The sequence below is a fragment of the Protobothrops mucrosquamatus genome, unplaced genomic scaffold, assembly GCF_001527695.2.
Source record: "Protobothrops mucrosquamatus isolate PMUCROS unplaced genomic scaffold, P.Mucros_1.0 scaffold41, whole genome shotgun sequence".
NCBI lineage: Eukaryota > Metazoa > Chordata > Lepidosauria > Squamata > Viperidae > Protobothrops > Protobothrops mucrosquamatus.
The window spans coordinates 1,490,965-1,506,811 of record NW_015386423.1 but is presented as its reverse complement, the minus strand read 5'-3'; the positions used below and the strand labels follow the sequence as shown (position 1 = coordinate 1,506,811).

Below are 15,847 nucleotides of genomic sequence, written 5' to 3'. Positions count from 1 at the left end.
ATTGTATAGGGATTTTAATAGGGATTTTATAACTTTTCTAAAAATAACAGGCTTACTTAATATATATTTTAATTGTTTTTAGATATTTATTGTATAGTTCCGTTTTTATTGCCTGTAAGCCGCCCTGAGTCCTTCGGGAGAAGGGCGGGATATAAATTAAAGTAATAATAATAATAATAATAATAATAATAATAATAATTTGGTGGAGACCTTTCCAGCAGCTCTGCTTCCCAATCAAGGGAGCCCAGACAGGAACTGCCCCCTCCCCCGCCTTGCCTCGCTCCCTGCAGAGACTAGAAGAAGCCCAGCAGAAGGGGGCTCAGGACTCTTCCTCTCCGTGCCACTCCGAAAGCCCTTGCTCTCCAGAAGGGGCTGCAGGGTTATTTTTAACAAGATATGTCCCCTTCCTCAGCACCAAGGTGTGGGCATCGTCCTCTCAGTCTTTCCCTATCAAGAGGATAGTGCCAACTGGTTAGTAGACAGACATCTGTAATTTTTCAGCTTTAAAAATCAATTAATCTGCATGTTAATTAAAGTCAAGCTGGCAGAAGGAGGAGGGGATCAAGAAGGAGGGAGGAAGCAAGGGAAGGAGGGAGCGAGGCAAAGAGGGCGGGCAGATGGCGGGATGGCAAACTCATTGGCACAGTGCCATCCAGTCAGTGGCAACACCACACTTGCATGTGATAGCAAGAGCAGCTGGGCAGAGGAGCCCAGCATTCTGCATTCACGCCAGCCCAAATGAAGCAGCCCAGGGAGGCTACCCAGAACTCAGAGCAGGTAGCCCAGGGCACAAGGCCCCCGAAGATTTCTCTTGCCTCTTGAGAACCCACCTGTGGCACCAACAGGACCCCCAGCATCAGCCCCACCCTCTTCAGCATCCCATGCAGTGGAGCCAGCACAAGAGAAGACAAAGGCTACCATCTCTGCCAAGAGGCAACTGCTAAGCCCAGGGTGGCACCTTGGAAACAGCGAGGAGGAACAGTCCTGCTCGTTTGCCTCTTTTTTCCAGCCAGCGTTGAGGCACCCGGGCACCCAACCCAGTTGCAGCGGGCAGAAGGCCAGCAGCTGCCTTCCTCAAAGCACTGCTTCTTTGCCCAGCAGGTCAATTTCAAGCTGGCACTAAAGAGACAAAGAACCCAAATTTGCACCAAGGCAGCCGACACTGATGGGAAAATGCTGTAAGTCTCAGGTACGCCAGCTTCTCCAATGACAACGATCAGCTAACAGTCTAACAGGAAAAAGGCCATGTCCACAAGGAAAGAGCCCTCCAGCCAGAAAGTCAGCCTTGTGCTCTATGGAGAAAAAGGGCTTTGGGTGAAGGACATTGCTGGGGATTGGCAGGAGCGCCAGTGTGAACACGGGCATGAAAACACACGGAGGAGGTATGTACAAGACAGGCACGCCTGTCTACTCACTTTCGGAGCATGAGTTCATCCTTGTGCAAACATTAATACCAAATGTGTTTGTAAAAGGGAGAGGGTTTCCACGGGAGACAGGCAGGCAGTTGCCTATATAGATGGATTTGCTGCTTTTGACCCATTTTTATCCACGCCTGGAAGATTTTTAAAAGACCCCACCCACCCTGAAGCAGCCCCCATGGCTGCAGATTTATCTCCAGGCAATGCTCTTGCCGGGGAGATGAATGGGGCTTTGGGAAGACCAGTGCGACATCCACCACGAAGGATGTCTGTGTATGGAGAGGAAGAAAGCTGTTCAAATCTGCACCAACAAAAAGGCCGAGCAAAATGGAAGGTGCCTTTTATGATGCCTAGATGGCACACTGGGCACATCAGAGAGGAGAGGCACAGCCACAGAGTCCTCTCTGTGCTGAGGTTTCTGAAGACATCTGCTCACCCAGGTTGCTCATGCTGTCAATCCATTCAGCTGCTACCAAGCCCTGAGCCCAGAACAGTCCTGGAGACAAAGCTCCAAAATTAACATCAGGCCAGGGAAATATTCGCTGGCTCTCCTCTTAGCAGGAATGTGCAAACACAGAAGCTAGACGTTGCTCCATCTGAAGAAAACATGAAAGAGAGAAAAAGCCAGAATGGGCGTGCTCTCTGTGGCATTGCCAAGCAGCACTGCTCAGGATTAATGGCATTGGCATCTTTGGAACCCCTAATGAGCTTTTCCCATTACTAAGGAATTGTGTTGTCTGCCAATCCATTTGGAAAGAGGGGGGGGGGGGCAGGCTGTCCTGCCTGCCGTGTGGCTGGAGGATTACAAAAGATGGGCAAGAGGGAGGAGCATCAGCTCTCTCCTTCTTCTGCCAGTCCACTTGTCAGGGCTTCTACCAGCTGCTGGCTTTCCTGCGCTCTGCCAAGGGGCTCCTGGCTGCCCCCACTGCTCTGCAGTGCGGCAGGGCTGCTCATCTCTATCCCTCCTGCAGTGGAAGCCTTTTCCACCCCTCTCATTTACATCTCATTAAGTAAGGCAAGCAACTCTCGGAGGGAGAGCCCAGCAGCGAGGGAGGCAATGACCCCCCCCAACGCTGCAAGCTTCTTCCCCTCCCCCCCTTCGGCTCGTGAGCACCGGATGGAGCCCTGTTGTTGCAGCAGGATGTGACCCCAGGACCAGCCCGGAGGAAGAGTAGCTGTGCCAGCACTTGGGAACCTTCCGCCTTCCAGAGGAAGAGTGGGAAGCCACACCAGAGCAGGTGCCAAGGACGTCCATGCAGGAACTGTAACCTTCCTTCTTGGCTCTGCTCCGCAACCCCATCTCCCTTCTTTTGCTTGCTTCTCTCTGGCCAAGACCTGGCCCCAGCTGAGGCTCCTAACACGGGGGCCTCCGTCCCAGAGGTGCCTCGGAGGAGCAGAACTGCCCCTGTCCTGTGGCTGGGTCCTTCTAAGAAAAGGGGGGGTTGGGAACAAAGCCCCCGTTCGCTGAAGAGCTTCAAAGAGGGGGGGCTGGGCAAAGGCAGCTCCTGACCTTCTTCCAGGCCCACCCAGAGGTCGCTGTTGCTCTTCTGAAAGCCTCCTCGGCTGCTAAAGCCAGAGGGTTTCGCAGGGCACAAAGACTACAGCTTTGGAAAGGAAAGGGGAGAGGAATGTGGGCCTGTCCTCTTTCTTCACCCCAAATGGGCAGGGAAGAGCTGGCAATCCATAAGACCCTTGGAGAGTGGAAGCCAAAGCCCCCAGGGGGCTCCCTGCTGGCCTTTGCAAGTGCTCTTTCCTGAGGAAGGCCAGGTGTCTGTGTGTGTGTGTGGGGGGATCAAATGGTATTGCCTGCTCCCCCCCCCCCCCGCAGTACCACAAAGTTTGATTCCATGCAGGCACTAAAAGATCAAAGAGCAGCCTGGGCCCACCAAAGCTGAAAGGGACCTTGGAAGTCTTCCAGTCCAAGCCCCATACAATTCCGGACAATGGCTGTCCTATCTTCCCTTAGAAACCTTCAGTGATGGAGGCAAGCCGTTCCACTTATTGTTGTCCCTGTCTGGAAATTTCTCCTTAGTTCTAGACTGGATCTCTCTCTGGTCTGACCCTCTAACCACAACTCACCCTGGCGCCAAAAGGCTCCCAGACATCCAGCATGGCCCAAGCGCCAGCAGAGGGGCCTGCTTGGATGGGGCTCTTGGAGCACTTTCCCTTCCATGGGTCCTTTTACACTTGTATTAAACTGTTGAGTCTTACCTAGCTGTTTCTTCTTCAGTTTAAAAATCCAGCCCCTCCCCGCCCCCGAAACTGCCACCCAGGCTGAAAGCAGTGTCTGAAGAGCCCCAAGTCCTGTAGCCCATTTTTGCCTCTCCCAATTCCTGGACAGGCCAAGCCACCCTCTTAGTTGCTTCTGGGGTCTCCCTGAAGACGATGGACCCAGGGCCCTCTCGCCCATCCCTTCTCTCCACTGGGAAACAGCTCTCCATGCAAGCCCTGGGAGGTCAGAGTACAAGCAGCAATTTACACCCCAACAACCTGCCTTCAGCTCTGGTTTAGCATTTTTATTGGAATACAAAAGCTCTTGAAAGAAAGGGGGAGGGAATCTAATGAGGCAGAAGAGATGGAAACTTGCTGATTTTTGTCTCCTATTCCTTCCCAGGTATGCAGTTATAAATCAAGAGCAGAAGAAAAGGCAGGAGCACCGTGGCAGAGCCTCCCTCTCCATTCTGCTCACACGTCAGAGCAGCCATTGGTGCCACATCAAATCGGACACTCACTCATTGTATATTAAGGGGTTTTTAAAGCTCCTCGCCAAATTACATTTTCTCAATGGTTTCCAGTTTCAACATTTTTCATTTAAAATTGTGCTCTATGGCAGAGGTCCCCAAGCTTTTGGGCACAAGGGACCAGTTCCGTGGAGAGAGGTTTTTCCGTGGACCAGAGGGTATGTGGTTTTGTGTGCTGCCTGCATCCCGTGGATGGAGCTTTCCTTGTTTGTGTGGACCACTTGCTGGCATGCCACAGCTCGGTACTGGTCCACGGACCTGGGGTCGGGGACCCCTGCTCTATGGAGATGAGGAATAGAAAAAAGGGAGGACAACATAGAGGAGAAAAGTTCTGCATACTCTTCTTTTTTAAGTGAAAATCTACCCATAATTCAAACACCACATAACATTTAAGATAAAATGTTGGCATCTGGGGTGAAATTGCTAGGCCTCTGAAGGTCTCCCACCATTATCAGGTGAGGAAACAGTTTTTCTTTGGGAGAGCTGTCATCAGATTCTCAGGTGGATTTAGTCTAGAGGAGTCAGCCCTGACCCACAGCCAACCTCCCTGCTGTTTCCATTGGGCTGAACCCCCCCAATGGGAGGGAGCTGGAGTTCACGCAAATGGCAGGCACAGTCCAACTGCTGAAGTCCACAGCTCGGCCTGCCAAGGGCCAGCCAGGCAGACTCTCCCCCAGGGGACCTGTTCTAGCACAGAAACTGGATTGAACACAGCTGCTTGCACTCCAAGGGAGCCACGAACACTTAGACCTCCCAGGGCATGCAGAGATGTTTCATTCCATGTTTGGGAGAAGCTTTGTCTGTAAAGAACGATATGGAAGGAGAAAAAGGGAAATAACATGAAATTTAATTATCCAGAGGTTTCCTCTGATATAAGTGGACCAAATGGTATCTAACAGCCAAGAGCCACTCCTTCAACATCCCTATCTTCAATCCTAGGGATTCTCTCCTCTCCTTCACATGTCAATAAAATCAAATTTTAGTACTAGATGAAAACAAAATTATGTGTAAGCAACAATGTTTAAATCTTTGCTTTGACCTTGGAGTCCAGTCGGAAGATCTGCAACACAGAAGCTCCCCTGCCTCACTGCCATTCTGTTTCCCAGCTTTCTGCTCAGGTAACTCCACTCACTGGATTTTACTTGTTACAGAAAAAACACATGCACTATTGCTGTTAATTGGTGGGCAACCACTCATTGTAACTGTCTTAAATCTTCAGCAAAGAGGCACAGCATTTCCAAAGCAAGCCAGAGCAATTTCCTTCACAGCTCTGGTTCAACCAGCCAAAGGAACAAAACAGCTCTCTTCCTATCAAACACATACAGAGGCTCTGAACTTCAGCAGCTCATATTTCTAATGTTTTCAAATCCAACAGCTTCCCAGATCAACTAATCAAATGGCCCAAAGGTTGGGGATGTAGCATGAAAGGTGAACTTGCCTTTCCATCCATAGAGCAGCATCTGTTGCAACCTTCCTTTGCCTCTGGTGTCTGGCCCAGGGCTTCCTTCCCTTCCCTCCGAAGTCACAGAATATGCACCGGCCAACCACTTTCAATTAATACTATGAATTCCTGATTTCTCCCTGACCCCATGCAATCCCCTGGTTGCATCTGGGAAAAGCCAAGTGACTCCTGGAGTGACCAGTGGTCCTTCCCATGTGGCTGTCCTAGAAGAAACACAAAGAGAAATCTTTCTAAACGATTCCAAGCCAGCAGATGAAAAGAAGGAGCCATCGTTCCCCAGTGGGAGGAGGGGAGAAAAAGAAAAGCAGAGCGACCTTATCCATTCTGCTTTTAAGATCAGTAAGAGGTGGTCCTAGTGCTTACCTTCTGTTGCCCTGGCAACATATTCCTGAAAATTACAGATTATAAAAGTGCATATTATTTAGTTGCTGCCTGAGTAGACTGGTGATTCTGAATTCCTTACCAGAAGAATTAATGAGGCAAATTGTAGGTTTGCCTGTCTACCCACAGGGCTCGTCCACCGCCCAACGAAACGAATGGCATGTCGGCTGTTTCACTGATGGAGGGAGGAGCAGTTCCTCAACTTCAAGCAGGCCTGGAGCCCACCTCTCCAGCAGATTCAGAAGCAGGAAGAGGCCACACAGGTGAGGCAGGCCATGCCTGGCCCAGGCACCTGCAACATGGAGGAGAGCTCCTCCCTTGACACAGTCTTGCAACAACTCTTCAACCAGAGACCCAAAACCTCCCTCCCATTGGGGGGAAGATGTGCAAGCATCCTGCTCCTTGGTTGCTCTCCCCCATGGTTTCTGGGCCCAACCAGGCCTGGGAAGAGGGTGCCCTCAGACAGCATAAACCCCAAATGCCACTCCGTGACCCCCATAATGCAGGACAGGAAGAAAAAGAAGAATGTCAAGCACCCTTTGCAGTGGCCGAAGCAGAAAGGGAAGCCAGTCCTACTGATATCATGACAACCTTTGGAAGGACCTCCAAAGCACAGGGCAATGGCAAGGGGAGACAGCGAAGACAGGAACCAGGGAAGGGAACCGTCCTGTATAATCACAGGAAGGGGAGAATCACACCTGCTGGTCATGAATGCCTGCAGCCTGGATGGGAAAGGCTAAGCTGGCCAGGCCTTTGCCTCCTCAGCTCCTAAAGGCCTGGGCTTGGCATGAAAAAGGTGAGATCAGAAGCCCCCCCACCCCGCTATATTTCTAGAGCAGCCTCTCTTCCCCCCCCCTCCTCCCGGTCTCCTCCCTTTCTTACTGGACCTCCAGGTGCAGCCAGCATAGCTGGCAATTGACTTTCTCCCCACCCCACCCCCCTTCTAGAATTGAGAGAAATCAATTTGTTCCCAAGGATTTGCCCACCGATTCCGACTTTTAATCAGACTGGAAAATTCATGATGAGTTGGGCAAAAAGATATCCAGGTCTCCAATCCCAGCATTGCCCAGATTTCTTCTATCTTTGTTTACAAAATGTGAATATTATCTTCAGTAAAATATCAAAATAATTGACATTAAATCAGTCATACTACCTAATAAAATGCCTACATAAAATGATAATGCAGCAGTTTTTAAAAAAGCCAATTATTAGGGCAAAAGGCTGGCAAAGGAAATGGAGGTATTATTGGGATTAATTTTTAATGGCAACATTCCTCTATGACTGCCTAACCTTCCTTAGCTGCCAGGATAAGGAGCCTTATATGAATTGAGACTGGGGGGGGTGTGTGTCCGAAACTGTCAGTGAGAATTCTTTTTACAAAACAACTAGGATAATTTTGGGATATGTGTGTATTGCAAGCCTTGTTCTTCAATACTCCTATCTATTTTATTTATCATATTTAGAAACTGCTCAATTTGAATAACGCTTCCTATAAATGCACATTTCAGATTACTGAATACATAGTTTCTTATTTCCTTTATTTTTGGAAAAATAGCATTATTCTAATAATCTAGTAAGATTTGTAGAATCTTTGAAAGTAGAAGGACAAAGGTTCTGGAAGAAAAAACCAGACAGCAAAGATCCTATTATAGATAGAAAAAAGTTGCCGATATTTTTAGCACTAAACATTAGTACTATATCTTTAATGTAAAAAATTCTCACATCCTGTAGCGCCATCAAGAACACTGTGAGCTCAGCCCCTGAAAGCCAAGTTTCACTGCTGCCCTTTCAGCTCTTTGCCTTCTAGGTCTGCTGATGGTGGAAGCCAACTGCCAGCACTAAGGAGTTTTCAGACAGGATGCTCAGGGAACGCTCAGAAGGGCTGTCACTCTCACAGGCGACTCCGCCTGCCCCTCACCCTAAGCAGCAAAGCAGCAGCTACTTAGAAGCAAAGCTAAGAGCAGCCAGATCCACCCATTTCCTTTGCAAGGGGCAGTCAAGAGGGAAGCTACTTATCTAAGACAAACAACCATTAAACCTTTAGAACAAGCAAAGACCAGAACACTGAATATGAATGAAGTGGTAAGATAGCCAAGTGCACATCTGAAGTTTTCAGCTGCTGGTGGATCACAGAGAAAGACAACTATGACCAACCTCTAGTATAAAGGGAGTTCCTTATATTGAGGACCACCCCCTCATCACCACCACACAAAAATGCCACCATGGTGATTGGCATCATCTTAACTCTGAAGCCAACCGTGTGTACAATTAGGCACAACTGCAATTTTTAATAGAATTCCCCGAATTACAAGGGAAGAAACGGCCTTTACTCCCAAACCAGGAGAACTGAAACACAGGTCTATTTCCTTGTGAGCAGTTATAATAAAGATAGGAAGTCAAAATGTTCCCCCATCCACACATGTCCCAAGCCACTTTCATTCAAGCAGAGCTCACAGCTATTGCCACCAGCAGGGAGAAAATTTTCCCCTAAAAATCTACAGACCAAATTTACCTCATTTCAGGAGAGACGGGAACATGCTTCAGCTTTCATGATTTGCAATTTCTCAGAATTATTTGCGCCGCCCCTGTTATCTTCTTTGTGCCTAGAGGGCCAAGGAGGAACGCTAGTTTTGAAAAGAGCCGCCAGCACCTATCGCTGCTGTTGCCGCCTGGGATCTGAAATTCGGCCACCCCAGTTTAAAAGGGCTCGGCGCAACATTGCTGAGCTTCTGCAGGGCCTGGAGGGTCCCGGGGTGCTGGGGAAGGGGAAGCTTTTCTCCAGGACGGCCGAGTCCACAGACGCCTGTTGCCAGGACGGGCCCGGCTCCCCGTGCGGCTGGCAAGAGAGCGGACCCCGGGCACAATCAAGGCCAAGAGGAGCCCTTTCGCCAGATCAAAAGCCCCGTGGCTGGCTCTGGGCGTGTTGGGGGAGAAGGAGCACGGAACGCGCAAGCCGCCCCATAGCCGAACGGCGTTCCCACAGAGCGGAGCGGAGCGGAGCGGAAGCGCTCAGCTTCTCCTACCGAAGGGCAGCCCCAAAGCCTCCCCCGCCGGAGCTCCGGCCCGCGCGGAGAGCGGGCAGCCGAGCTCGAGAGGCCTACCTGCGTTTCCGCCCGCGCCCACCGAGGGCGGCCTCCCCGCCCCCTTTCCCCCTCGGCCTTCGGCGCCCCGGGCTCTGGCCCCACCCCCCGCCGCAGCCAACCAATCCGAGCCGCCCGGGGAGATGCGCGCTCAACGGCCGGGGCAGAGCAGAGGCGCCCGGCCGCGACGCCGCCAGTACCAGCCAATCGGAAAAGGGAGCCCACCGTTGCCCGGCAGCGGAGGACGCGTCAAGGCGGGGCCCGCCGCCACGTGGAGCACACTGTGCTGCTCTTCCCGGAAGCGCCCCTGGCGGATCCTGCCCGCTTGGAGCCTCCGGTTTACCCTCCGCGCCGAGCGGCCGGGGCCTTCGGGGAGCGAGGTAGCTCCGCCCCAGCGAGTGGAAAAGGCTTTTTATTCCATTTCCCCATGAGCAGCATCCATGGCCAGACAAAGCCTCTTCCGTTTCTTTGCCCTGAAAGCCCATCTCCTTCCACTCCAAACAAAAGCCGATGCTTGATCTCCCTGTGGAAATCAATGCACGAATACTTTTTATGCTGGGCTGGAAAGGGACAAGGCTGCAACGGGGCCCCGAGGAACGTGCCTTCCCTGAATAGGAGTGAAATGTTCTCCCTGAAGCATTAACGCCTCTTTTATGCCAGTCTGGGAGGCCAGTGACAGAATTGCGTGGGACAGAAACCGAAGCCATCTTTTAAAAAATTGCATAACCCCCCTTAGCTCTGCAGCCACATGGAGCTGTCATTATCCTGGCATGTTAGCTTCAATGTTCTCTTTTGAAAGATAATCAGAAACACAATTCTACCAAGAACAGGAGGGTGGAGGGCCAAGTGAATAGCTGTGCTGCTCTTCCCGGAAGCGCCCCTGGCGGATCCTGCCCGCTTGGAGCCCCCGGTTTATCCTCCGCGCCGAGCGGCCGGGGCCTTCGCGGAGCGAGGTAGCTCAGCTCCATTTCTATCTCAGGAGAGAGAAGAACAATGACAGTGAGCCCAGGAGGCAGATCTCTGTTTGCTGCTGGATTCCACACCTGTCGGGCCTTTTCCATTCCAGAGCTTCTGTATTAAACACCACTTGAGAAGCTTTCTACAATATTTGCTTATATTTAGTTAGCAAAAAATGGGTCTCACAATGCCCCCCTTTCCTCAGTTTGAAGAAAAATATATATTTTTGTTTTTATTTTTTTCTATTCCACCCCACAATGCCCCCCCCCATGCACACAAGTAGCCAGCAGTGAGAAACTACAATGGAATAATTTGAAATGGGCCCAGCAGCCAGGTGGAAAGGTTTCTTTGGGGAACACTCCTAAACTCCAGCAAAGAAACCCCCCCCCACCAGTCCTGCTTTCTTGACACAGGCTCCCAGTCATTATTCTGTGATGAGTCATCCCAAACTTGCAAAGTGACTTTCTGTCACTGAAGTTGGAGTGCAGCATCCACAGGAAATTGGAAAGGGCTCTCTATTACCCTCCATCCTATCTTCCCCCCCTTTCACTTCCCTGTGTTTGTCTCCTGGTCTGGTTTACAGGAAGGAAGTCCAGTGGCGTTTGAGCTCAATGCTGGTCTCAGATTTGCCCCCCTTTGGAAAGCGCCATTCTTCACACAGGCAGCTGTTTCTGGCTGTGCTCTCTCCCATTCCTCCTCTAAAACCAGCATCTGAGAACCCTGGCAGATAACTGACCTGGGACCACAGAGGAGCAATGCCTGCTTTTTGACAGCCTGCAGAGCCCACCACCCCAAAACTGGACATCCTCATGCCTTTGCCAAGTGGTTGGCCTTCAGGGCCCTGTCCCATTGTCCTGTCCTGTTCAGCCTGGGGGAATGTTCTTCCCTTGGGCAGAGAGACCCCTGCATTCACCACACTCTGGCACAGCAGAGACAAGAGCTTTGGCTCATTTTTTTAATGTACCACAATGAGCAGGAAACATACTTGATGGAATATTTTCAAAGGAGTATATTCAATTACCATCTACAATCAACTTAACTATGACAACAAAGTGTTTTGTGACAAAATTTGTTTGTTTTTAGAGTTCTGTGTGGTTCTGCTTTTGTCCATCTCTATGTATTTTGGTACAATTTGAGATCAGCATTATTACAGTAACAAAAAAGCTAACAAGACAACATTATAGAAAAACACCAAGAACGTCATTTTTGGTTTCACTTGCTCTAGTTTTTGTACATTGCAAAGGCTGCTTAGAGACTTCACCTCATTTATACTTTGTTTTATCCAGACTTGTCCCCCTCCCCCAACCAAAGTAATGAAAAAATAGTCAAAAGTTATGTGTTTCACAGTGGGCAGGATTTTCAGAGCCATCCATCCATCTAGACAACCAATCAACCAGCAAGAGTTCCATTTCATTGTGTCCCCAAGGCCACCTGGACTAAGGGGCAGGCCCAGGAAGGCCATTTCTGCTGGCCAGCTGGGCACCACCTTGGACCCAGCCATATCCATTTGCATTGTCAGCATTCCTGGGCAAGACTATTTTTGTTGTCTCCCTGGTTTGGATTCTCTCATCAAACAGAAGCTGCTGTACAAGAGAGGCTCAGAGGCGGAAAGACGCTCAGCCTTGAGTGCTGGCACAGCCCTCTTTGGAGGCCAGGATGCCGTAGCTGCCTGCTCCTCCCGAGGGTCTATGAACCCCTCCAGTGCCCCAGAGGGTGCAGTGCAATCATGGTAGATCTTAGCTTGGCTCAGGGCAGGAGCTGCTCAATGCTTGCCACTGCCCTGCTGGGGATGCCACTTCTGCCAGGATGGAGGCCTCTCTTCTGCACCCAGAAGGCTGGGAAGGATGGAGGAGAGCTGTGACAGGAGCAGAGAGCAGAGGGAGGGAACTAGGGCAGAACAAAGAAAAGAGACCTAAAATATCAAAGCAGACAGTCCACAAAACTGGCCAGGAAACACTAGTGTTAAACTAGCAAGGTATATACCATGTAAAGAACCAAAAATAAAATGAAAAGCCTCAGGATACGAAGTAACATTCAACAGTAACACACAAACTCAAAACATAGGAACCCTTCCCACACAACTTTAGATTTAAAAAGTGGACCATACGGGGCACCCCAGGCTGCCATTGCAGCAGAGTCAACTCAGGACAGGGTTTTCCGCAGGTGTGCAACCAGGGAAGGATGGATCCTCCATCGAGCAACAAGCAGCTAAGAGTGGTGGCAGTGAGGAGGTTGCCTCTCCCAGAGCCCGTTTCCATGGGGTAGGGGTGGGGAGAGAGACTGGAGCCAGAAGATGAAACTGGGCAGGCCCTATTGGCAGAGCATGGGGGGGGGGGTGGCACGCAGATACTGGGCTCGAAAAACAAACACCTGGTAGCAAGCTCAGCCTGGCAGCAATACCAATTTTCCTTTCCAGGACAACGATCAGAGAAGAACATTCTTCTCTGGTGGGGCGGTGGCTCCAGGCTCACTCTTCTCACTTCTGAGCACAGCATATTGTAAAACACCCCACTTGTCTGTCCAAGTTCAGGGCCAGATGCTGGCAGAAGTGCAGAGGCTCCTTCATTTGTGTGTTTATTTGTCAAATGGGGTCTTGTGGCTAAAACAGAAAGAAATCCTCAAAAGATGCCTTTTTTGCTTGTTCTGCACCAGTGGCTGAAAGGGTTTGTCTTTGGATTTTATTTAAAGCATGAACTTCTTCTGGGGGAAAGAAAATAAACAAAGGGAAAAACAGCCCACTCTACCTCAGAAAGTCCTTCAAAAGGAACATGGGCGCCCCCAAAAAGGGGAGAGAAACAAAGGCTGACATTTCCAAAATGGAGCTTTTACACATGGAGGGAGGGAAGCTGAAAGAAGAGAGTAGTTAAGTGCACAACTGACAGGTATACATCTTAGAAAGTTTTGAGCTCCCAACAAAAATATTTTGAAAGGGATCCCATTGACCCCTCTGAACCCTTTGAGTTTTTTCCTTTAATTTTATAAAATAACTTTGCAGCCACCCTCTGAGAAACGAAGGCAGCGACTGATAAGTGGAAGCTGATAACGGGACAGACAGAGAAGCTGCAGCGATTAAGACTGGGCTCTATCTGGCCAGGATAGGAATGGACAAGACAACATTGAATGAGAAGCTGCCAGCCGGACCATATACAAAAGCTAAACGTACACAAAAGGGGGATTTCTACCATACTGCTTCAGTTCATTTCCAATGCAACAATCTACTCAACACCAAAAATGGTCATATCTATCATAAATACAGAAAGTCAGTTGTTTAAAACTCCAAGTCCTTAACACTCTGTGTGTTTTCTTTTCTGAAAAAGGGAGTGCTGAATGGTCCCTCTTGAAACTGGCTTCAGCAGAAAAAATACCCCTGAAATCCCCATAAAGCTAACTTAGTTCACATTGTTTATCTCTTGAATACTTTCTGCCCATTTTTAAATTAACAACAAAAAATCCTTTCCTTGGAAAAAATCAAAACCAAAAAAAGAAATTATATATATATATTTATATAAAACAATGATTCTGAAAACCGAACAAAGTGTGAGCGATTGACCTGAGAATAAAAAGACATTACATTTCTTTTTTCCTTTTAGCAAGCAAGCCATTGGTATCTGAATGCTAAGATAGCAAGAAATTTAAAATGGTCCCAGGTGGTCTGCTTTCCCACAGTTATGCTGGCCTCCACTGCGCTCTTAAGGGGGTTGTGCGGATGGGGGGGCGATTCCTGGGGGAGGGACAGCCACCTTTGAGAGAGCCACAGCAAACCCTTCGGCTGCCCAGAGTCAAGTGGAGCTGCCAGCATCAATCTCTGGGAAAACCACCCAAGCGTCTCTCTCTCGGTTTGTTTTTCTTTTTTTGGTTAGAAGCTTTGGAATTGCAGTTAGTCTATTTCTGAAACTGGTTTGTTATTTCTAGATTCATTTTGCAAGGGTTCATCTTCAAAGCTTACAATCGAAAGGGGTCCATGCTGGGGAAGCCGCCATCCCGGGGGTGGGTGGGCTGGGCTCTACCAGCCTCCCGGCCTCCCGGCCGCGGCCCGAGTCAGATTCCTCCGAAGAGAATTTCCTTGGCATCAGAGAGGGCTGAACCCCTGAGGTGCTGCATGAGCTTGAGGTAACTGTTGAAGATGAGGAGAGAGGCGGGGGCTTCCCTGGAGGGGAAGCCGCTGGAGGCCAGGGCTTTTTGGAGGTGTGGGGGGGACCGGTGGGTGGGGGGCCGTCCTTGGGGCGAGCGGTGGGCTGCGAGGTAGATGCGGTGCTTGGGTCAGGGAGGCAGGCAGAGTGAGGTAATTGACTGGGGTGCTCTTTGGCGTTTCTGGCTGCTGCTCGGGGGACTGTCCGATGTCTGTGGGGGACAGACTCGAGATGCTGCCGGAGGGCCTCTTCCCCACGCACCGTGCTGTCACACGCCACACACTGGTAGGAGCCGCCCCCGCCAGCAAGCACCTGAAGCGCCATCTCGGGCAGGATCCCCACGGACTGGCCGAAGCAGCAGAGGGACTTCAGGTGGTCGTCGGCTGCCTCCTGGCTCCCAAATCCAGCCTGGCATTTCCGGCACACCAGTCTGTACTGCACCGGGGGGACAATGAAGGGGTCACAGAGGGAGTCTGGGGTGTTACTGCTTCCGGTGGTGGGCTCTCCTCGGGGAGAGCCCTCGCGGGGCGTGTTCTTCTGCTCATCTGGCTTGGGGGGTTCTTTGGCAGGACCTTTTTCAGGGGAGGCGCCCTCCGCATGGATGGGGGGCTGGCTGCCTTTGGGCAGGGGCAGCTGCGCTTGCCGTTGCAGTGCCTCCTGGAGGCTCTGCTGATATTGCTGGTAGTGCTGCAACAGGGCGCCCGGAGACAAGCCGAGCAAGGCCTGCGACAGGGCCGGGCCATAGGGGAAGACTCCTTCCATGCTGTACATGGGCTGGAGGTATCCACCCTGCAGGACCCCTGGGAGCTGAGGGGCGTAGTATGGAGAGAAGCCGGGCACAAAATATGGGAGGAAGGGACTGGTCAGCAAGGCCATGGGGTCCATGTTGAGAGCTGCCTGCAGGGCCTGCAGCTGGGTGGGCTCCACCGAATACTCCAGGGCAGGCCTCATGGCAGGGAGGGCCAGGCTGGGGTTGGGCACCTCCCCTTTGTCCTTCTTGGGCCCCGGCAGGGCCTCCCCCCTGGCCTTGGGGATGCGTTCTTTCCCCTTCTCGCTCTCCTTGTCCTTCCGCAGTGGGAGGGGGGTTGCAGAGCCCACGGATGTTTGTGCTGGCGGGGGGGAGCTGAGGGAGACTGTCTTATTTGGGGATCCTGAGGTGGGAAGGCCAGGCGAGGGAACACTTGTGCCCGGCAGACCCATCAGGCCGGGTTTAGGAGACGTTAAAGCTGTAAGAAAGAAGAGAGACAGGTCAGGGGGGTTGGAGGGGAGAGAAAAGGTAACAGCGTTCCGTGCTTCTCGGCATACAGTAATGCTGGCCACCTGACCACGGAAATGTCTTTGGACAATGCTGGCTCCCTCCCTGTTGCTAAATAAAGTTTAGCAACATCCCCTAGAGTCGGACACGACTTTACCTTTACACTAGAATACCAAACACTGCTGGGAGTCACTGCCAGTAGATGGGGGAGGGGACACTAGGGAGACAGAAGACACTGAAGAAAGCAGACTGAGCACGAGTGTACAAAAAATCTTTCCTCCTCCCAAAACAACTGCAGAGGCAAGTGAGATCAGGTAGCCCTTGATGGATGAAGTGCTGGGCTGAGGGACTGGCAACTTAGCCTCCCATACCAGCAGAGGTCATCCTGGCCTAAAGACTTTATAGCGGGCCTACCTCCCCATC

General features: G+C 50.9%; 1 protein-coding gene across 1 annotated transcript in view; it reads right to left on the bottom strand.

Moving 5' to 3' along the window:
* Window positions 1–13,307: 13,307 nt before the first annotated feature.
* Window positions 13,308–15,847, bottom strand: part of ZFHX3 (zinc finger homeobox 3) — a 43,973-nt gene continuing 41,433 nt past the window's right edge. Inside the window, exons 10-11 of the mRNA XM_029283237.1 lie at window positions 14,073–15,395; window positions 13,308–13,342 (exon numbers count right to left, since the gene is read on the bottom strand). Coding sequence (XP_029139070.1) covers window positions 13,308–13,342; window positions 14,073–15,395 — 1,358 coding nt within the window. The remainder of the gene's footprint in view (window positions 13,343–14,072; window positions 15,396–15,847) is intronic.